Raw genomic sequence first — 23126 nt, forward strand, 5'->3', positions numbered from 1 at the left:
TTGAAAAGGCTCAACTTTCAGTGGAGATTCCTGCACAACTCGCTCAGCGCAGAATCCTCACAGAGGACAGTGAAGAAAATTTGCACGCACCCTTGCCAGCATGAGCTGCCATATTCTGTTACGTGTTCAAAGGTCCTCAAGCTTCTCAGTGTATTTGTGTACGAGTGAATAAGCAACTAGTTAGATGGATAAGACATACGCAACCTCTGAACGTGTCACTGCACAGCAATAGACTGCTTGTCGATGGAAGAAAAAAAGTATTCAGCAATTCTTCCAGACGAGAGACTGAATGGCGACAATAAATCTATGCTATTATTACCTGAAAATAAAAACAGGTCAGGAACTTGAAAACAAAGATAATTCACCAATGTTTAAAGAACAACTGGTTATAGATGACAAAAGTCATATGAATGCAGTTGGAAACCCCAAAAAACTAACATACCTGGGGTGATACAGCCTGATCCATTATTCGGAGAATAAGATTCTGTGTTTGCTCTCTGACTTGATCTTTGGTATCACCTAAACGATCTACAAGTGCTGGTACCACTGGAGAAAATAAAAGTATGCATGAGTAAACAACCTTTGCAGATATTACCAATACTGCATTTTTATTCTCGTTTCGGTTTGTGCTTTCACAACTGATGTTAAACATGCAAGAATTCGAGATTTTAAAGGCACACAATTTCAACTGACAAACAGCAAAAAAGTTGAAGATTTTCAAATTAACTGTTAAAAGTATTGTTAGTTGCTGAAATGGTGCTCAGTTCTTCCAAGTGTTGGCCAGGGTGATTAGGGAGACACTGCTGAGAGTTTTTGTGGGTGTTTTTAACCACATCAAGAGTAACATCAGGGCATTGATTTACAGTGATTGAACAAGTTTTTACTAAATGCTTTTTCTGGCAATTTTACTGGTGCTTTGGACATTTAATTCAACATCTCTTTCCATTTTCTGTCTGAATGATTTTACTTCTATTCAGATTTCCTTTAACTTTTCAATACCTTGCTATTTTTAAACTGACATTAAGGCTAAATCACATGCAAGCGACACAAATTTGTAATAGAAATTGTATTATTTGTTAATAAAAGCAAAATACTGCAAGTGTTGGAAATCTGAAATAAAAACAAAGTGCTAAAAATATTCAGCAGGTCTGGCAGCATCAGTGGAGTGAGAAACACAGTTAACGTTTTGAGCCCAATATGATTCTTCTTCAGAACATAGAACATACAGTGCAGAAGGAGGCCATTCGGCTCATCGAGTCTGCACCAACCCACTTAAGCCCTCACTTCCACCCTACCCCCGTAACCCCATCTAACCTTTTTGGTCACTAAGGGCAATTTATCATGGCCAATCCACCTAAACCGCACGTCTTTGGACTGTGGGAGGAAACCGGAGCACCCGGAGTAAACCCACGTAGAAACGGGGAGAATGTGCAGACTCCGCACAGACAGTGACCCAGCGGGGAATCGAACCTGGGACCCTGGCGCTGTGAAGCCACAGTGCTACCCACTTGTGCTACCGTGCTGCCCAAAAGACCAAAGGAAATGTGATGGGTTTTTATGCTATTGAAAGGAAGAACAAAAGGGAAGGTCTGGGATAGGGTAGCGGAGATTAAATGACAAATGTCATGGAGCAAAAGGAAAAGAGAATGGCAATTGTTATTGTATGTTAAGAAACTATTTTTCCAGGTGAGTGTGAATGGCAGAATAATGAATAGGTCTTTTGAAAGCAAAAACATCAAAACCAAGGAACATCCTTCCTGCAGCTACCCTATCTAGTCCTGTTAGAAGTTTATAGGTTTCCCGGAGATTCCCACTCATTCTTCTGAACTCCAGTGAATATGATCCAAACTGACTCAACCTCTCCTTGTATGTCAGTCCGCCATCCCAGGAATCAGTCTGGTAAATTTTGTGAAGGCCATGAAAAATCCAGCACGAGTTTGTAGAGTCAAGCAGAAAGTAACTTTATTTACAACAATATGTACACAGGGCCAGTAGTTCACTTCTGGTTCCCTCTCTAGCCAGCTCTATTTATACAGCTGTGCTGCTAGGATTGCTCTACCCCATCTCATTGGGGGAGCGCATATTCCTCCAGTACCATGGGGGTAACCAATTGCCCCCAGCAGATAGAATCCAGACAGGTTATAAAATAAACCTTTGCTGCACTCCCTTTATGGGGCGGCATGGTGGTTAGCACTGCTGCCTCACAGCTCCAGGGTCCCGGGTTCAATTCCAGCCTCGGGTGTGTGAAGTTTGCACTTTCTCCCCAAATTTCTATTAATCTCAATACACTACTCCCAATCCCATGCGTTTCAATTTTACGCACTAACTCCTTATGTGGGACCTTGTTGACAGACCTCCGAAAGCCCAAACAACCCACATCCACTGGTTCCACCCAGTCAACTCTAAGTTACATCCTCTAAGAATTCCAATAGATTTGTCAAGCATGATTTCCGTTTTGTAAATCCATGCTGATTCTGCCACCGTTTTGCAAGTGCTCTGCTTTTAAATCTTTTGTAATGGACTCGAGAATTTTGCCCACTAATGACTTCAAGCTGACTGGTCTATAAATTCCTGTATTCTCTCCACCACCCTTTTTAAAATAGTATGGTTGTATTAGCTACCCTCCAATTTGTAATAACTATTCCAGAGTCTATAGAATCTTGGAAGATGACCACTAATGCATCCACTATTTTTCAGGCCATTTCCCGAAGTACTCTGTAATGTCGATTATCAGACCCTGGGGATTTATCGGCCTACAATCCCATCAATTTCGCCAACACCGTTTCCCGATTCTGTGAGGGCCAAAAAGAGTCCAGCACGAGTTCAAACAGAAAGTACCTTTTATTTACAACAATATTTACACAGCACTAATAGTTCACTCCTGGCTCTCCCTCTAGCTGGCAGGTTCGATTTATACAGCTGAAAGGTTAACAATTGCCGTGCCCCTCATCAAGGGGAGCTCAATGATTGCCTCCCCCCCCTATCACGGGAGTTCATATTCCCCAAGATGCAAGGGGTAACCCTCTTGGTTTTTTTTGGACTGTGCTCCGGTTGTTCTTTGTCAAAGCAACCCTCTTTTAGTTCTTCTAATTAGTTGATTGGCCCAATAACACGCCACTGGGTAACCAATTGTATCCGGGAAGGTTATAACACCAGACTAATAGCTATTTCCTTCAGTTCCTCTCTCTCACTAAAACATGCGTTCTCCAACACTTCTGACCATAAGGCACAAGAGCAGAATTAGGCCACTTGGTCCATCAAGACTGCTCTACCATTCAATCATGGCTGATATGATTCTCATCCCCATTCTCCTGCCTTCGCCCCATAAACCTTGATCCCCTGGGTCCCCTTATTAATCAAAAACCTATCAATCCCAGTCTTAAAGACGCTCAGTGATTTGGCCTCCACAGCCTTCTGCGGCAAAGAGTTCCACAGATACACCACTCTCTGGCTGCAGAAAGTCCTCCTCATCTCAGTTTTAAACAATCATCCCTTCGGTCTGAAGCTGTGTCCTCGGGTTCTATTTTTTCCCACTAGTAGAAACATCCTCTCCATGTCCACTCTATCTCGGCCTCTCAGTATCCGGTAAGTTTCAATAAGATCCCCCCTCATCCCTCTAAACTCCCAACGAGTGCAGACCCAGAGTCCTCAACAACTTCTCATATGACAAGCTCGTCTTTCCAGGGGTCATTCTTGTGAACCTTCTCTGGACATGTTCCAAGGCTAGCACATCCTTTCTTAGATACAGGGCCCAAAACTGCTCACAATACTCTGACCAGAGCCTTATACAGCCTCAGAAGTACATCCCTGCTCTTGTATTCCAGACCTCGCGACATGAATGCTGACATTGCATTTGCCTTCCTAACTGCTGACTGAACCTGCACATTAACCTGAAGAAAATCTTGAACTAAGACTTCAGTCCTTTTGTGCTTCTGATTTCCAAAGCCTCTATTCTTCCTACCAAAGTGCATAACCTCACACTTTTCCACATTGCTTTCCATCTGCCACTTCTATGCCCACTCTCCTAGCCTGTCCAAATCCTTCTGCAGCCCGCCTGCTTCCTCAATACTACCCATCCCTCTGCATACCCTTGTACCATCTGCAAACTTAGCAACAGTGCCCTCAGTTCCTTCTTCCAGATTATTAACATATATTGTGAAAAGTTGCCGTAGTAACCCCGACCCCTGAGGCACACCACTTGTCACCAGCTACCATCCTGAAAAAAGCCCCTTTATCTCCACTCTCTGCCTTCTAAAGTCAGCCAATCCACTATCCATGCCAGGATCATACCCCTAACACCTTGGGCTCTTAACTTATTTAACAGCCTCCTATATGGCACCTTGTCAAAGGCCTTCTGTAAATCGAAGTAGACCACGTCCACTGGTTCTTGTTTGTCTAACTTTCTTGTCACCTCCTGAAAGAATTCCAACAGATTTGTCAGACATGACTTCCCCTTCACAAAGCCATGCTGATTCAGTCCTATTTTATCATGCACTTCCAAGTATTCCGCAATCTCATCTTTAATAATGGACCCAAATCTTTCCAACAACCAAAGTCAGGCTAACCTCTTCTGCCCCACTCCCATCTTAAACAGGGGTGATACCATTAGCCATTTTCCAGTTCTCTGGGATCATTCCTGTCTCCAGTGATTCCTGAAAGATCACCACAATCAATCGCTTCAGCTGTCTCCTTTAGAACATAAGAACAAGGAGCAGGAGTAGGCCATCTGGCCCCTCGAGCCTGCTCCACCATTCAATGAGATCATGGCTGATCTTTTGTGGACTCAGCTCCCCTTTCCGGCCCGAACACCATAACCTTTAATCCCTTTATTCTTCAAAAAACTATCTATCTTTATCTTAAAAACATTTAATGAAGGAGCCTCTACTGCTTCACTGGGCAAGGAATTCCATAGATTCACAACCCTTTGGGTGAGGAAGTTCCTCCTAAACTCAGTCCTAAACCTACTTCCCCTTATTTTGAGGCTATGCCCCCTAGTTCTACTTTCACCCGCCAGTGGAAACAACCTGCCCGCATCTATCCTATCTATTCCCTTCATAATCTTATATGTTTCTATAAGATCCCCCCTCATCCTTCTAAATTCCAACGAGTTCAGTCCCAGTCTACTCAACCTCTCCTCGTAATCCAACCCTGGGGTGTAGTCCATCTGGCCCAGGTGATCCATCCACTTTCAGTTTCTTCAGATCCTTCTTCTTAGTGATAGCCATTTCACACACCCCGGAGTATTTCGCCCCTACTAGCCCTGGAAGCACCAATTTTCCCACTATGCTGCATTGTTCCAGTTCAGGGCATATGTCTTCACAAGTAACACTGGTGTCCTTTCCAGGACACTGCTGACCGTTCCATACCATCCCTCCGTCGTCCTCGAAATAGTATGGCCCTCGGCCACAGCACGCTTGGCAAATCTGTCCCATCCAATTCTTTCTTGCCCTCAGTCGGTCCTTCGCCCTCAGATGCGTCTCTTGGAGGAAGACAATGTCAGCCCTCAGGCTTTTCGGGTGGGCAAACACTCGGGATCATTTCACCAGGCTGTTAAGTCCCCCGACGTTCCAGGTGACTATCCTGTTGGGATCTTTCTGTGTCTTCCCGCCACCACCACCCCTCCTATTCCAGCAGGTGCAGTCATACTCACCATGTGGATATGCCCCTGCACTCTGGGGTTTCCCTTTGTTTGGGGGCCATCCGAGATGGTACCGCTGACTTTTTTGTTCCAGCTGCTTCCATGTGTGACCTATTGTAATCGGCATTCTACCATCCCCTCCCACCACCTAGTTCTTGATTGATCCACGAGAGCCCCTCCACCTCCGCCCTTCCCTGTGCCCACCCCCTCCCCCAGGGCATGCCATTGTTCGTAAATGAAGGAACATTATCATTGTCATCGGTCCACGTGCATCCATTACTGTAGCTGTTTTCCCAGCCCGTTCTTGCAGATATCTGCCTCTGCAGGCGCGGAGAAATAGTGGTCCCTATTTTTTAAATAAAATGTATTTTATTACAAACATCTATCAAAACAGCAAACAGATTACAGCGAACAAACCCCCCGGGAAACATGCTTCCCAACAATCAACTATACAGTCTGTATAGAATTTTCCCCATTTTCACCCCCCGCCCCCCCCGCAACGAACAGCCCCTCAAACACAGTCACAAACATGCCCCACCTTTCCTCAAACTCCCCCCTGAAGAGCTCCTTAACTCATACTTTATCTTCTCTAATCGCAGGAAGTCGTACAGGTCACCCAACCAAGCCGCTACCCCCGGTGGCGATGCCGACCGCCACTCCAGCAAAATTCGTCACTGTGCCATCAGAGAGGCGGAGGCCAAGACATTGGCCTTCCTCCTCTGCATGAGCTCCGGCTTCTCTGAAACCCAAACATTGCCACCAAAGGGTCCGGGTCCACTCCCTCCTCCACTATCCTGGCTAAGACCACGAACACTCCCGCCCAGAATCTTCCCAATTTTTCACAACCCCAAAACATGTGTGCATGATTCGCTGGCCCCCACCTCACACTCATCTGCTACCCCCTGAAGGAACCCACTCATTCTCACCCGAGTCATATGCACCCTTTGCACCACCTTAAACTGCATCAGGCTCATCCTTGCACATGGGGGCTGGTTTAGCACAGGGCTAAAGAGCTGGCTTTTAAAGCAGCCCAAGGCAGTCCAGCAGCACAGTTCAATTCCCGTACCAGACTCCCCGAACAGGCGCCGGAATGTGGAGACTAGGGGCTTTTCACAGTAGCTTCATTGAAGCCTACTTGTGACAATAAGTGATTTTTATTTCATTTCATTTTCATGAGGAGGTCCCGTTTATCCTACGCAGAGCCTCACTCCATGCTCTACCCTCTCCCTTAGCTCCTCCAGACTGGCGAACCCTTTTTCCAAATACAGATCCCTCACCTTGACCAGCCCACTTCCCTCCACCTCCTGTATACACTATCCATTCCCCCAGACTAAAACTCATGATTCTCGCACAACGGCGTTAGCACCGACTTCCCGTCCACCCTAAAATGCCCTCTCAACTAAGTGTTCCTTATTTTCATAGGATACCCAAAGTCTTGCTGGGTACCTTGATGCGGAGTAGAGCTGCTTTGGCTACACTGAACCCGGCCCGGTGCTTGGCCAGATCAGCTCCGATGTCTTTATGAATGCGGATCGTGTGCCCTTCGCACTTGCAGGATCGCATGTTCCTTGCCCAGTTCAAGATCCATTCCTGGTCCTGGAATCGGTGGGGCTGGGGGTTAAATTTTCCTTGGGAGTTCCCCTGCCTCGGGCCCCTGCCAGAGTGACCTGTGGACCCTGGCCACTTCCAGGGGCTTGGGCACCTTTTCTCCCCCGCCCGGTTTTGCAAACATCTGCACCACGTAGTCCGTTCACTTTCTACCCTTCGTGCCATCCGGCAGCCCAACAATCCGAGGTTTCTGCTGATGAGACCGGTTTTCCTGGTCTTTCATCTTCCCTTTGGACGCTCCCTAGGTTGCAACCAACCTCGCCACCTCTGCTTCAAGTGAATGAACCGATCTCGGTGGTCTGTGGTCACCTTCTCTAGTTCCCACACCTTCCCCTCCTGCATCTCCAGTCGCCATTCCATCCTCTCCAGCATCTCCTTGAAGGAGGCCAAGACGTCTGCTACCAGCAACTTCGCCATTCCTATGAGGTCCTCCTTAATGGAGTCCCTACGTTTAGGAGTTCTCATATCAGGAGTTCCATCCATTGCCGTATCTGGGAGAGGGCCGGCGGTTGCATCGGTGACTCCACGTGATCCGCCAGGTCCTGCTCTGCCTTGCTCTTCAGTGAACTTGGCCTTCGTCTCCTGGCTCTTCCTGGTTTTGTTGTCCTTTCGGCCCTTGGCTGGTTTGCAGGCATTTCATAGAATTTACAGTGAAGAAGGAGGCCATTTGGCCCATCGAGTCTGCACCAGCTCTTGGAAAGAGCACCCTACCCAAAGGTCAACACCTCCACCCTATCCCCATAACCCAGTAACCCCACCCAATACTAAGGGCAATTTTGGACACTAAGAGCAATTTATCGCGGCCAATCCACCTAACATCTTTGGACTGTGGGAGGAAACCGGAGCACCCGGAGGAAACCCACGCACACACGGGGAGGATGTGCAGACTCCGCACAGACAGTGACCCAAGCCGGAATCGAACCTGGGACCCTGGAGCTGTGAAGCAATTGTGCTATCCACAATGCTACCATGCTGCCCCTTTGGGTGCTTTCCGTTTCAGGGTGAGCGCGGGGGGGGGGGGGGGCAGTTTTGTTTGCTTTGTGACCGATGTTCAGGATAAAAGCACCTAGGTTGGAGTCTCTAGAGGGAGAGCCACCTTTCAAGCGATTACTCAGCAGACTCCCACCACCGGAAGGGAACGCTTTCAGATTCTTATTCCAGAGATATCATTGGAGCTCAACATCCCACAATTCAACTTTCAACTATATTATGCACCCCTTAACAAAGAAGCAGAAAGCCATACTTTTCTTTCTTCATATCTTAAGTTTTCTGCTGACATGAAGTACCATAATAAATAAGGTAGATGGAAGCAGAAAGTTGCAACGGTACAGCGATATATTAAATGAGTGGGCAGCTCAAGGTCAACATGGGGAAAGTGCAAGGCCCAGGAATTATATATTTTCAGAATGGGGTAAGCTAGAAACCGCAGAGGAGCACTCAAGGCCCTAAGTACAGAAAAAACCCAACACGAGAGGATGTATAGAAAAAAAACATTTTTGATGAAGAACAGCGAATACAAAGTGGAGGAAGCTGTGAGACATAGATAGAACAAGGATAGAGGTTCTGCTGAAGGAATGAGCAGCTCGCAGCTAAATTAAAAAGCATAACCAAAAAGCTAATCATCTCCGGATTACTACCTAAGCCACAAGCTCATTGGTGCAGGGTCAATAAGATTAAAGATGCTACATGACTCAAAAGGTTGGTGTGGGAGAAATGGGTTTGAATTCATGCGGCAGTGGCACCAGTACTGGGGAAGGAGGGACTGATGGGACAGTCTTCACCTAAATCATGCTGGGACCAAAGTCCTGTCAAATCACATAACTAGGCTGCAGATAGGGCTTTAAATTAAATAACGGGGGAAGGGTTCAGTTGCATGGAAAATTAGAAAATCCAAGTTATAGGAGAAGGTAGGAATGCAGGTGAATGATGAGGACTTTAAACTAGTTAAAGGGGCCAAGGGCTCAGGAGAGTTAGTAAGCTTTCGAGAACAAGTAATAGAAAGTCCTGAAGGTGGATAAATCACCCAGACCAGATGGACTACACCCCAGGGTTCTGAAGGAGATTGAAAATTAAATGGAATGAAATGAAATGAAAATCGCTTATTGTCACAAGTAGGCTTCAATGAAGTTACTGTGAAAAGCCCCTAGTCGCCACATTCCAACGCCTGTTCAGGGAGGCTGGTACGGGAATTGAAGTGTGCTGCTGGCCTGCCTTGGTCTGCTTTAAAAGCCAGCTATTTAGCCCAGTGTGCTAAACCGAGGCGGCATTGGTGGTGATCTTTCAGGAATCACTGGAGTCAGGTAGGGGCCCCAGAGGACAGGAAAATGGCGAATGCAACACCCCTGTTTAAGAAGGGAAGGAGGCCGAAGATGGAAAACTATAGGCCAGTTAGCCTGACTTTGGATGTTGGTAAGATTTTAAGGTCCATTATTAAAAATGAGATTGCGGAGTACTTGGAAGTGCATGGTAAAATAGGGGAGGTTATGCCTAACATATCTGTTAGAATTCTTTGAGGTAACAAACAAGTTAGACAAAGGAGAGCCAGTGGATGTGCTCTATTTGGAGTTCCAGAAGGCTTTTGGCAAGGTGCCGTACAGGAGACTGCTAAATATGTTAAGAACCCATGACGATAGGAGCATGGAGAGAGGATTGGCTGACTGGCAGAAAGCAGAGAGTGGGGATAAAATAGTCTTTTTCAGGATGGCTAATGGTGTAGTATTCACGATGTATATTAGCGGTCTGGAAGAAGGAACGGAGGGCACCGTTGACAAGTTAAAAGTAAAGCCATAAGATATAGGAGCAGAATTATGCCATCAAATCTGCTCTGCCATTCGATCATGGCTGATATGTTTCTTGTCCCCATTCTCCTGCCTTCTCCCCTAACCCATGATCCCCTTATTAATCAAGAATCTATCTATCTCTGTCTTAAAGACACTCAAGTGACTCGACCGCCACAGCGTTCTGTAGCTAAGTCCCTTCAGAGTGACAGGTAGTGTGGAGGAAGCAGGGAGGCTGCAGAGGACTTGGGCAGGCTAGGAAAGTGGGCAAAGAAGTGGCAGATGAAATACAATGTGGAAAAGTGTGAGGTTATGCACATCAGCAGGAAATATAGAGGCATAGACTATTTTCTAAATGGGGAAAAGCTTGGTAGATCTGAAGCACAGAGGGATTTACTAAGAGTCCTGGTTCAGGATTCTTTCAAGGTTAACATGCAGGTTCATTGGCAGTTAGCATTCATTTTGAGAGGGCTAGAATGCAAGAGCAAGGATGTACTGCTGAGGCTGTGCAAGGATCTAGTCGGATCCCATTTGGGATATTGTGAGCAATTCTAAGCCCTGTATCTAAGGAAGGTTCTGTGCCTTGGAGGGGGTCCAGAGGAGGTTTGAAAGAATGATCCTGGGAATGAAGGGTTTGTCATACGAGGAGCGGTTGAGGACTCTGGGTCTGTACCCGATCGAGTTCAGGAGGTTGAGGGGGGACCTAAATGAAACTTACAGAATGTTTCCACGAGTAGGAGAGACAAGAACCCGAGGGCACAGCCTCAGACTGAAGGGACTATCCTTTAAAACTGAGACAAGGAGGAATTTCTTCAGCCAGAGGGTGGTGAATCTGTGAAACTCTTTGCCGCAGGAAGCTGTGGAGGCGAAATCACTGAGTGTTCTTAAGACAGAGATAGATAGGTTTTTTAATAAGGGGATCAGGGGAGAAGGCAGGAGAACGGGCATGAGGAACATATCAGCCATGATCGAATGGTGGAGCAGACTCAATGGGTTGAATGGCAAAATCCTGCTCCTATATTTTATGATTCAGTTCTACAGAATTTTGCATCAGATCCCCAACTGGAGTACAGTATTTTGGGCACCACACCGCAAGAAAGGTTTCCTTAATTTGGAAGGAGCGCACTTTTGTTTTACCAGAACTATATCAGGGTTATAAGAGTTAAAATAAGAGGACAGTTTGCATAAACTTAGCTTGTATTCCCTTGAGTACAGAGGGTTAAGAGGTAATCTGATTGAGATGCTTATTTTGAGCATTCGATACAAGTCTCCGAACATACCTACTTCTGGTGTGGGACGGGGGGATAAGCAGCCGCAACCTATATGTCGTGGATTCAACATGGTATATCCTTTCAAGGTTCTGCACTGGAGCATCATCAAACAAACATTTGACAAGAAGTTAAAACATTTGATGAAAAGCTGGATCAAAAAGCTGGATCAAATCATGGGACTTTATTAAGAGGAGTGAAGCAGAGAGGCATGCAGGTTCATGGAGGGAATTCCTTGGAACTACACGTGGTGCCACGTCTGCAGGGATTGATGGGGGTGCTTGTAGTTGTTTAAGACACATCTTTGTTGTATCAATTCTTTCAGTGTAATTTATCTTTCTATTTAATATATCATTTACCATAAATGAGCACAAAGCAAGGAGACCAGCTGCTCATCATCGCGATTCGTATTGTCTCTTACGTGATGGTTTTTTGTTATTTTTATTTACAGCACAGGAGGCCATTCAGCCCATCGTGTCCGCATGGCTGCCAAAAGAGCTACCCAGCTAGTTCTATTCTCCAGCCCCATCGCCATGGCCCTCTAAATTAATCCCTTTGAAATGTGTATCCAGCTTTCTTTTGAAACCTCCTATGGAATCCGCCTCACCACTCTCCCAGGCAGCTCATTCCAAACCCCAACAACTGTGTAAAGAAGTTTCTCCTCGTCTCACACCTAACTCTCTTGCTGACCATCTTGAAATCATGACCCTCAGTCCTGACATACCAACTAGTGCAAACAGAATATCATTCTGTATGCTGTCAAAATTTTCACAATTTGGAACACCTCAATAAGGTTACCTCTTAATCTTCTCTGCTCCAAGGAGAACAAGCCCAATTTCTCCAATCTTTCCTTGTATCCAAAATTCCCTCATTCCTGGTACCATTCTAGTAAATCTCCTCTGCTCACACGGTCAGGCTTTAACATCTTTCCTTAAATAATGTGCCCAGAACTGAACACAATACCCCAAATGGGGTTTGCCGAAATATTTGTCGCTTATTGAACAGTGGACAGTTATCCTCTATTTACATGTGTGGTACTTTCCCCTTCCCTTCCCCTCCTTTTGTCATTTGGCCTCACCCACTTCACTTCTCCTTCCCGTCCTTATCTTATTTTCAGTGTTTGTTTGGGGGTTCTGTTTCCTGTGGCTTTGTTTTAGGCCCCCTGATATCTGTATTGGCCATTTTCCAGCTTCCACCTCCTCTCTCTGCCCCCACTCCCACCCCTCCCGGTCTGTTCCCTGCAGTCTTGTTGGTTCCCATGTGCACAACCCCCCCTCGCTCTATTGGTCTCGAACAGGTTGGTTCAAGTTGGTGAATGGCCTCCACGCTTTGATAGCGAACTTGTTCTCCAGGTGGAGAAATTCCGACATATTTGTCAGCCAGTTTGCAGCTGTGGGTGGTGCTGCTGACTGCCAGCCGAGCAGGATTCTCTGACTGGCGATGGAAGGAAGCAATGGTAAGGGTGTCAGCCCTCTTCCCCATGAATAGTTCTGGCTGGTCTGATACCCGGAAGACTGCCACTCTTGGGCACAGCTCCACCCTCACCCCCACAAGAAGGCAGCTATCCAAAACCCTTCAAGTCTGGGGGAAGCCCAGAACATGTGGGCGTGGTTGACTAGGCCTCCCTGGCACCGTTAACATATGTCCTCCACCTCCAGGTATAACCTGCCCATTCGGGTTCTTATCAGGTGTGCTCTGTGCACCACTTTCAGCTGCATGAGGCTGAGCCTTGCACATGAGGTGGAGTTGGTCCTGCTCAGTGCTTTGCTCCCCTGCACGCGGGGATTCCCTTCCAGCTTCTCGCTGCTCTAAGGGCGATCGCCAGGGCGAATAAGAGTGGGGATATCGGGCATCCCTGCCTTGTGCGTCGCTGCATTTGGATGTGTTCAGAGCTGGTGGCATCAGTCCATAAGTTTGCCTTGGGGGCGTTGCATAGGAGTTTCACCCATGAGGTGAGTCCTGTCCTTAGCTCAATGAGGTCCTTCCACTTGATTCTGTTAGAGGCCTTTTCTGCCGGGGGCTCGGAGGTGTACAGCCCCAGTTAGAAGGCCTCAATAGTTTTGTTGAGCTTTTCTGGTGTTGGCTTCCCGAGTGGGGTCATTATCACGCTCAGCAGTCATCTGATGTTTGCAGTTAGCTGTCTACCTGAAATGGGTCAGTGTGTTCCGATTCCATTGGGTCTTGGTCCTTTTTGGATATCAGCAATATGGTGGCTTGTGTTAACATTGGAGGCAGGGCACCTCTCAAAATCGAGTCTGAGAACATCTCCCCCAGTGCCGTCGCAAATTCTTTGTAGAAGTCCACCAGGAACCTACATGGAGTTAGTGCTGTCCATGACCTCGCCCATTCGTGGTGATACTTCCAGACGCCTCAGTCTATCATCCCCAATGACTGCCATATTCAGTCCATCGAGGAACTGTTTAATCCCCGAGTCCCCGTCAGGGGCTCGGAGCTGTACATCCCCTGTTAGAAGGCCTCAAAAGTTTTGACAACCTTTTTTGGTTTAGCTGCCAGTCCGCCTCTGCTATTCTTTAGCTGTGCTATTTCTCTCGTGGCTGCCTGCTTTCTCAGCTGGTGAGCTAGCAGTGGGTAGCCTTGTCTCCGTGTTCGTAGAAGGTCCCCCATGACTGGCAGAGTTGGTGCACTGCTTTCCTGGCGGATAGACGGTTAAAGTTCATTTGTAGCTTTTTCCTCTCTGCGAAAGTTCTACAGTTGGGGCCCCCAATAGTCGACTTCCAGAATGGAGGTCTTCCGTGTCCCTGCATGCCTTATGGACAATAATTTCTCCTCTAATCACAGCCTTCAGTGCCTTCCAGAACGTTGAAGACGAGACTTTCCCATTCTGGTTGTTAGTAACGTACGCGCCTATGACCAGTGATGTTTTCCGGCAGAAGACCTTGTCGGCCAAGAGGGCCATGTCCAACCTCACACCCATGTAATGTGGAACTTGGTCGGAGATTATTATCATGGAGTATTCCCCTCTGACTATTTCTGGAAGCACCAATTTCCCCACTACAAAAAAATTGATGCGGGTGTAGACTCTGTGTACTATCGAGAAAAACAAGAATTCCTTCTCACCTGGGTGCATGAACCGCCTTGAGTCCACTGCTCCCATCTGTGACATAAAAATTTCCAATTCTCTGGCAATGCCTGCCGTTTTCCCCACTTTGGGTTTGATCTATCCGTCAGTGGATCCCGTACACGGCCCTCCTGCCACTAGCTCTCTCCCCCTCCCCCCCCCCACCCCCACCACTCCTCTCATGCCACTAGCTCCCCCCTCCCTCTCCTGCCACTAGCTTCCCCAGAGTGTGGTGGCTCCCCCTCCCAGGGTCAATCTGACCCCCTCCTATGCCGCTCTGCTGGTGTCACTACTATCTCTTCCTCATCCTCTCCCGGACTCACTTCCTCCTTTCTGTAAGCTGGTTCCCCTGTTCTTAGCAGGGCGATGCAGTCCCGTGCAAAATTGGCCATTGATTTCCTCTGCCTTCTATGTGCCTTCCTCATTGCTGCCTCTCTTGCTGACTGTCCAAACCTTTAAGGACGAACTCGACTGCCTCTGCAAGGGCCGTGTTACGGGCCAGGGTTTAAAGAACCCCAAAGTGTATCATGGAGTTCACCTGACCCACAACTTGTAATGGATTGTGGTATGGGGAGCACACAGCCCACTCTACAGGTGTGGTACAGCAGAAATTGATAAGTATTTTTTTAAAGCAGAACAATGGTCATTTTATGAACTCAAGTTAACCTTTTTAAAACATAGTGAACATCTGAACAACCATCAATTCAAATACAACCCCCAAAGAATACAACACAAAGTAATCCTTAATAACTTCCCAAACAACATCCAGAAGACCCAAGAAAAGGTCTTTTAACAGAAGCACATTAGGTTTACATTCACTACTGAGCACATTTATAATTCTGAATTCACCAAATGATCAAGAGATAGTCTTTTCATGGCAGAGAGATCAACAGTACACCTGCTCTGTCGGGCTTCAGCTCCAACACTGAAAACGAAACTGAAACACACTGTAGCCACCTGAGTTGGACAAGTCCCGATTTAAAATGGCGAACGGCAAAGGCCGAAGGGAAATTCAGCCAACACAGGCAGAAACCAGCAGGTGCAAGTTTGCTGTGTATTTAACTCTGCAAAGGCCCAGACAACATCGATACTAGAAACCATCTGCATAATAATGTAGCAACCATCTACATACTAACAAGCAATCCCCGGGAACAATAGCAACATTTGGGACAAACAAAACTAAGCCAGACTCCCCGGCGCCAGCAGGAGCCAACACAAGAGGTTAACGGACACCTCAAGACCGCCCATCGATCAGGGAACCGCTCCAAGATTGGAGAAATCAAACCAAGCGATTGGAACAAAATCCAATCACCTGGAACCAGGTACAGGGTCCGCCCCGAAAGGCGGGAAGCCCGTGGGGACCATAAAGTTAAGCCCCCAAGTTCAAATTGTTCTTCTTGACCGGGTCACCCAGCAACGCGAACCAACACTGACCGTGACCGGTTCAACGGCCACCTAGAGATCGTAAGTCTTAAGTCAATGCTCGCTACGAGATAGCCACTCCTAGCTATCAATCCGTACCAACTTCGAATCCCACAGTCTCAGAACCCGAACGAAAGGCCATTTGTTCCCCTGACCTGGTGGGCCATCCGAAGTTAAGTACAGGCCTGTTAGTCGTAGAAGTAGCTTCGACGTAGAATTTGTGCATGAGTAGCGATTACTGTGTATAATAAATGTGCTTTGGTTTAAATCTTACTAATCGGTGTTTTGAGTTATTGATCATTACTTGGACTTGAACCTCGTGGCGGTATCATAAAGATACCTGGTGACTCGAGAGCAAAGGTTATAAAACAGAGCCAATTGAACCAACCAAAAGTTAGCAACAACACCCTGCAGCAAACAGCCTAAAATGAAAGTAAAAAGCTGACAGACAGCCCAGTTCCATCCACACTCTGACATCACTGCAGTTATATGAGCAGCCAAACATTTCTTAAAGCGACATTCTCATGACAACAGTAAAATAATATTCCTTGCCCTGATATGTTACCCAGAGCCTGGCTGGGAATAGCACCCAGAATCTGATTTTATTTTTATCTAGGGCCGACTTTGCCTGATTAAACTCTGCTGACTTGGTAGTCTCTGATTTTATGACCCTCCCAGTTGCATGTCTGATTTTATGACCCTCCCAGTTGCATGCCTTTGTCTGTCTGACCCACCGAAGAATCCTTTCCCGATCCTGGAACTTCAGCAGCTTCGCTATTACTGCTCACGGCTGCACCCCCGCCTTGGCTTTTTGTTGGAGCGACCCGCGGGACCTGTCGATCTCCGGTGGCTTGGGGAAGCTGTCCCTCCCCAGTAGGTTGGGCAGTATTTGGGCCACATAGTCAGTCAGGTCCATGCCCTTAATCCCCTCTGGCAGGCCCACTATTCTGATGATCTGCCGCCTCGACCAATTTTCTTGATGCTCGACCTTCCATTTCAGGCTTCCCTGGGTCGCCACCAACCTCTTGATTTCTTCATCCAGGGCGACGATTCGATCACTGTCGTCCGTTGATGCTTTCGCCAGCTCCCCTGGCTTCCAGCCTCTTTCCCATACTGCTGAGAGTCATTTGCATGGCAGATAGCGCCTCCGTCACTTTGACTATTGCCTTTGTTTCAGCCTTGATGTCGTCCCTCATCACCTTCAGTTCCCTGGTGAGGAACGTCTTCCATTCATCAACTGGCCGGGGGGGTTTGCCTGCAACCTCTTGCAAAGCTGTACAAAGCGAAAGCAACAGGATAGTTGTTATGGGGGACTTTAACTTTCCAAATATTGACTGGAAACGCCATAGTTCGAGTACTTTAGATGGGTCCATTTTTGTCCAATGTGTGCAGGAGGGTTTCCTGACACAGTATGTAGATAGGCCAACGAGAGGCGAGGCCATATTGGATTTGGTATTGGGTAATGAACCAGGACAGGTGTTAGATTTGGAGGTAGGTGAGCACTTTGGTGATAGTGACCACAATTCGATTAAGTTTACATTAGTGATGGAAAGGGATAGGTATATTCTGCAAGGCAAGAGTTATATCAGGGGGAAAGGCAATTATGATGCAATGAGGCAAGACTTAGGATACATCGGATAGAGAGGAAAACTGCAGGGGATGGGCACAATGGAAATGTGCAGCTTGTTCAAGGAACAGCGACTGTGTGTCCTTGATAAGTATGTACCTGTCAGGCAGGGAGGAAGTGGTCGAGCAAGGGAACCGTGGTTTACTAAAGCAGGAGAAACACTTGACAAGAGGAAGAAGGAGGCTTATGTAAAGATGAGACATGAAGGTTCAGTTAGGGCACTCAAGAGTTACAAGTTAGCTAGGAAGGACCTAAAGAGAGAACTAAGAAGAGCCAGGAGGGGACATGAGAAGTCTTTGGCAGGTAGGATCAAGGATAACCCTAAAGCTTTCTATAGATTATGTCAGGAATAAACAAATGACTAGGGTAAGAGTAGGGCCAGTCAAAGACAGTAGTGGGAAGTTGTGCTTGGAGTCCGAGGAGATAGGAGAGGTGCTAAATGAATATTTTGCGTCAGTATTCACATAGGAAAATGACAATGTTGTCGAGGAGAATACTGAGATTCAGGCTACAAGACTAGAAGGGCTTGAGGTTCATAAGGAGGAGGTGTTAGCAATTCTGGAATGTGTGGAAATAGATAAGTCCCCTGGGCCGGATGGGATTTATCCGAGGATTCTCTGGGAAGCTAGGGAGGAGATTGCTGAGCCTTTGGCTTTGATCTTTAAGTCATCTTTGTCTCCAGGAATAGTGCCAGAAGACTGGAGGATAACAAATGTTGTCCCCTTGTTCAAGAAGGGGAGTAGAGACAACCCAGGTAACCATAGACCAGTGAGCCTTACTTCTGTTGTGGGCAAAATCTTGGAAAGGTTTGTAAGAGTAGGATGTATAATCATCTGGAAAGGAATAATTTGATTAGGGATAGTCAACACGGTTTTGTGAAGGGTAGATCGTGCCTCACAAACCTTATTGAGTTCTTTGAGAAGGTGATCAAACAGGTGGATGAGGGTAAAGCAGTTGATGTGGTGTATATGGATTTCAGTAAAGCGTTTGATAAGGTTCCCCACGGTAGGCTACTGCAGAAAATATGGAGACATAGGATTCAGGGTGATTTAGCAGTTTGGATCAGAAATTGGCTAGCTGGAAGAAGACAAAGGGTGGTGGTTGATGGGAAATGTTCAGACTGGAGTCCAGTTACTAGTGGTGTACCACAAGGATCTGTTTTGGGGCCACTGCTGTTTGTCATTTTTATAAATGACCTGGAGGAGGGCGTAGAAGGATGAGTGAGTAAATTTACATATGATACTAAAGTCGGTGGAGTTGTGGACAGTGCGGAAGGAATTTACAAGTTACAGAGGGACATAGATAAGCTGCAGTGCTGGGCTGAGAGGTGGCAAATGGAGTTTAATGCAGAAAAGTGTGAGGTGATTCATTTTGGAAGGAATAACAGGAAGACAGAGTACTGGGCTAATGGTAAGATTCTTGGCAGTGTGGATGAGCAGAGAGATCTCAGTGTCCATGACATAGATCCCTGAAAGTTGCCACCTAGGTTGAGAGGGTTGTTAAGAAGGCGTACGGTGTGTTAGCTTTTATTGGTAGAGGGATTGAGTTTCGGAGCCATGAGGTACTGTTGCAGCTGTACAAAACTCTGGTGCGGCCGCATTTGGAGTATTGCGTGCAATTCTGGTCGCCGGATTATAGGAAGGATGTGGAAGCATTGGAAAGGGTGCAGAGGAGATTTACCAGAATGTTGCCTGGTATGGAGGGAAGATCTTATGAGGAAAGGCTGAGGGACTTGAGGCTGTTTTCATTAGAGAGAAGGTTAAGAGGTGACTTAATTGAGGCATACAAGATGATCAGGATTGGATAGGGTGGACAGTGAGAGCCTTTTTCCTCAGATGGTGATGTCTAGCACGAGGGGACATACCTTTAAATTGAGGGGAGATAGATATAGGACAGATGTCAGAGGTAGGTTCTTTATTCAGAGAGTAGTAAGGGCGTGGAATGCCCTGCCTGCAACAGTAGTGGACTCATCAACAACAAGGGCATTCAAATGGTCATTGGATAGACATATGGACGATAATGGAATAGTGTAGATGGGCTTTAGAGTGGTTTCACAGGTCGGCGCAACATCGAGTGCCGAAGAGCCTGTATTGCCCTGTAATGTTCTATGTTCTTGAGCTGCTGCTTCCTGGCATTTTGCTTCCTGGCATTTTCGTGTCATTGAGGGCGAGGTGATGTTTTCATCCGTTTTTGTGGGCTAAATTCGGTCACAAGTGCCTATTTTGTCATCTTACAGAGGAGAGCCACCAGATGTCCGACTACTCAGCACATCCCCGTCACTGAAACTCTCCTATAAGCCTTCTTAGCAACTGTTTCAACTTGCCTGGCCACCTTCAGAGAATTATGCACTTGAGCCCAGAGATCCTCTGCTCCTGTACTCCACTCAAAGTTGTACCATTAAGGCTACATTGTCGACCCATGCTGCTTCAATCAAAATGCTTCCTCTCACATTCGCTGTCTGCCCAATTGGCCAACTTGTTAATGTCCTAGTAACATATGCAAATTTAGAGATTTTGCCATCAACACACACCTCAAAATCATTTAAATAAATCAGAAAAGGCAAGGGTACCAACACTGAGCCCTGGGGAATACCAGTTTCAACTCATCTGTAGCCTAGGAAAAGCCCATCTACACCTACCCTCTGTTTTTTTAAACCCTTAGCCAACTTCTAATCCATGCTGCCAAGGACCCAACAATCCCAAACATTTTTAATTTGCCAGCCAACCTGCCACGTGGCACCATAGTAAATGCTTTCTGAAAGTCCAAATATACAACATCAACATCCACGGCACTACCCTCCATCCACTGCCTGTGTCACCTTGTCAAATGTTCTTCATGATTCAGGCATTCAACAGTCTCAGGAACCCAGACGAGAGATCCACACCGTTTGTCAAAGACTTTGTGAAAAGGTTGAAATCATTTGTGACATGGACATCTGGATTCTGGTGTCTTTCTTTACGACAAAGTTAGTTTGCCATTTTACAATCAAATAGCAGCATCACAGACAAGGAGCTGTGGCCCAGGTTGAACACTTGGCCCATTTATACTGCTTCTGCTGGAAAACCTGTACCATCACCTACAAAACTGAATCATCTCTGCATGCCTATTTAATTATGCAAAGTCAATACCAGTGGAAAAGTGAATTAACCAGCATCAGTTTTCATCTCAGAGACTTCTGTAAAGGAATGCCTCATTGGACTTTGTTTCTGGACTCTGGAACCCATGTGAAACAACATTTCTTTACTCAGTGGTCTCTGCATTTCAACTCTTTCTTTTCTCTTTCCCTCATTTAATATATGCCGAAAAAGGCAATGTTGCGACCCTCCTCCCACATTTTGAGTATCTGCAAATAAGCCATTGAGCTCATCATACCTTGTCATCGGCTTAGTAATAGGAAACCGATCACACCAAAGCAGAGGGTTTGGGAAATACACCAGCACTTATAGAGAGGACCAACAAATCAATTAACCTTTCTACTTGCAGATGGGTCACGAGAGGAGAAATTAGAGTTCAAATTAACCCCCTCTTGTCCGTAACACAGCAAAGTTAGAGCCTGTGGAATAAAAGGGACAAAAGCAGCATAGATAAAGCACAAGAACGAGCCATGGAGAATGCTCGTTTTTTGGACTGAAGCAAGGGTATCGTGGAATTCCCCAGGAGTGGGTGTTGGGGCCACTGCTTTTCTTTATATTCAGAATTCCCAGATAACACAAAACCTCAAAGTATTATGAACTGCAAGGAAGATAGTGATAAACCTAAGACGACACGATAGTCTGGTCAAGGGCAACCAGGTGGCAGATTTACTGTAGAGAATTGGGAAGTGGTTCAATTGAAAAATGAGAGCTAATATAAAAATCTGTGAAATTCTAAGGGGAACAGGTGGTGGGTTACAAGTGCACAAATGTTTGACGGTGGGAGAGAAAGTGTTTAATAAAGCATGCACAGGTTTTATAAATAGGGACAGAGTCCAAAAACTAACAAGTTATGACCACCTGTATGAAACACTGATTCAGCCTCAACTGGACAAGTGTGCGAGATTCTGGGCAGCACACTTTAGGAAGGATGTGAAAGCATTGCAGAGTGCAGGAAAGTTTAATGAGAATGGTCACAGCAGGAATAATTTCACATACGTGGATAAATTGGAGAAGTCGGATTGTTCTCTTTAAAGAAGAGCCGGTTGAGTGGAGATTTGCTATGGTGTTCAAAATGGGTCTCAGTAGGTCAGGAGAAACTGTTCCCTATGGCAGAAAGGTGAGAACCCGAGGACACCAATTTAGGAGATAATTAGCGAAATAACCAAAAGTGAAAGAAATATATATATTTTTTTTTATACACAGAGTGGACTGAGCTGGTGTGAGGCAGATTCCATCTGTTCATAAGATAATTTAATAACTACCTAATGCTTTTTTTTAAATTGCAGAACCAAGGAAAAAAGGCAGGGGAGTCGAACTAACCAGGATGAATTATCTCATTTTGTGTTGTAACCGTTCTATGATTCTATAAGTCCCCAACTTAACTACCTCAGTACCTTCCAGCAGAATGGCCTCGTCCACCGAGAAAGTAGAGAAAAGTAACATTATGCGGAAATAATCACCTCTTCTTCAGCACATCACACAATTTAATCAGAAACCTGGAATTTCCAACAAAACACCATTCTAAGTGCAAGATTGTCAATTGCAAAGACAGCAATAACTCAAAGGCTGCCTTTTCAGAGTAATTCAGGTTGGTTGAAGAATTGCCTGAGCAGCACTGGTCAACTCTCAAAAACAAATCAATTTTTTTTTAAAAGACACGGTGCCAATGGCAAAAAAAATCCTTTATCAACATTCTCAATGGCTGACATATTGGCGTGACCAGCTCTCTTGGGATGTTTCAGAAAAAACAAACTGGGAAGTCCAGACGACAGATTTACTCACGTGTTCCAAAATGGGACTTAAAACGACTTTTAATGCGATCCACAAGTGCTCCTATAACATCCAATGCAAGTAATGTAACCTGGAATTACAAAAGAAAATGTTGAAGGCTCCAAGAGTTTTTTCTTTGGAACAAAGCAACAACATTTATTACATTGCACCTTACATTTTACTTATCAAGTGAACTGATGCAAACATGGACAGTATGGTAGCACAGTGGTTAGCACTGTTGCTTCACAGCGCCAGGGTCCCAGGTTGTCTGCGCGGAGTCTGCATGTTCGCCCAGTGTCTGCGTGGGTTTCCTCCGGGTGCTCCGATTTCCTCCCACAAGCCCTGAAAGACGTGCTGTTAGGTAATTTGGACATTCTGAATTTTCCCTCTGTGTACCCGAACAGGCGCTGGAGTGTGGAGAGTAGGGGATTTTCACAGTAACTTCAATGCAGTGTTAATGGAAGCCTACTTGTGACAATAATAAATATTATTACGTAAGCTTTTATCAACAAAGTGGCTTGAAGCCAGTCAATATAAAAATAATATGAAATGAATTTTCAACTCTAAAATTCTCGAGAAAACTTTGTGTTTTCCATTTAATTTGTCCTGTTATTCCACCAGTAGTGAAAGAAGACCACATTGTACTGAAACAATTATTTCACAAAGATCCAAGTCAACATCAGTGGTCGAAATTCTTTCTCTCCCTCATTTCAGTTTCATGCTGCACATCATTAACCAATTGTGTTTAACTTCTAGAATCCAAATTCGAATTAAGCCTCAAGTTATAGGGTCAAATTATGTAT

The 23126-nt window shown here is 45.9% G+C and overlaps 1 protein-coding gene across 25 annotated transcripts in view; it reads right to left on the bottom strand.

Annotated features, from left to right (window-relative positions):
• Nucleotides 1-23126, bottom strand: part of clasp2 (cytoplasmic linker associated protein 2) — a 666501-nt gene that overhangs the window by 566188 nt on the left and 77187 nt on the right. For all 25 annotated transcript variants that reach the window (XM_072467277.1, XM_072467285.1, XM_072467284.1 and 22 more), the window contains exons 2-3: nt 22336-22414; nt 443-546 (exon numbers count right to left, since the gene is read on the bottom strand). In XM_072467277.1, coding sequence (XP_072323378.1) covers nt 443-546; nt 22336-22414 — 183 coding nt within the window. The remainder of the gene's footprint in view (nt 1-442; nt 547-22335; nt 22415-23126) is intronic.

Source organism: Scyliorhinus torazame, chromosome 11 (assembly GCF_047496885.1).
Source record: "Scyliorhinus torazame isolate Kashiwa2021f chromosome 11, sScyTor2.1, whole genome shotgun sequence".
Classification (NCBI taxonomy): Eukaryota; Metazoa; Chordata; class Chondrichthyes; order Carcharhiniformes; family Scyliorhinidae; genus Scyliorhinus; species Scyliorhinus torazame.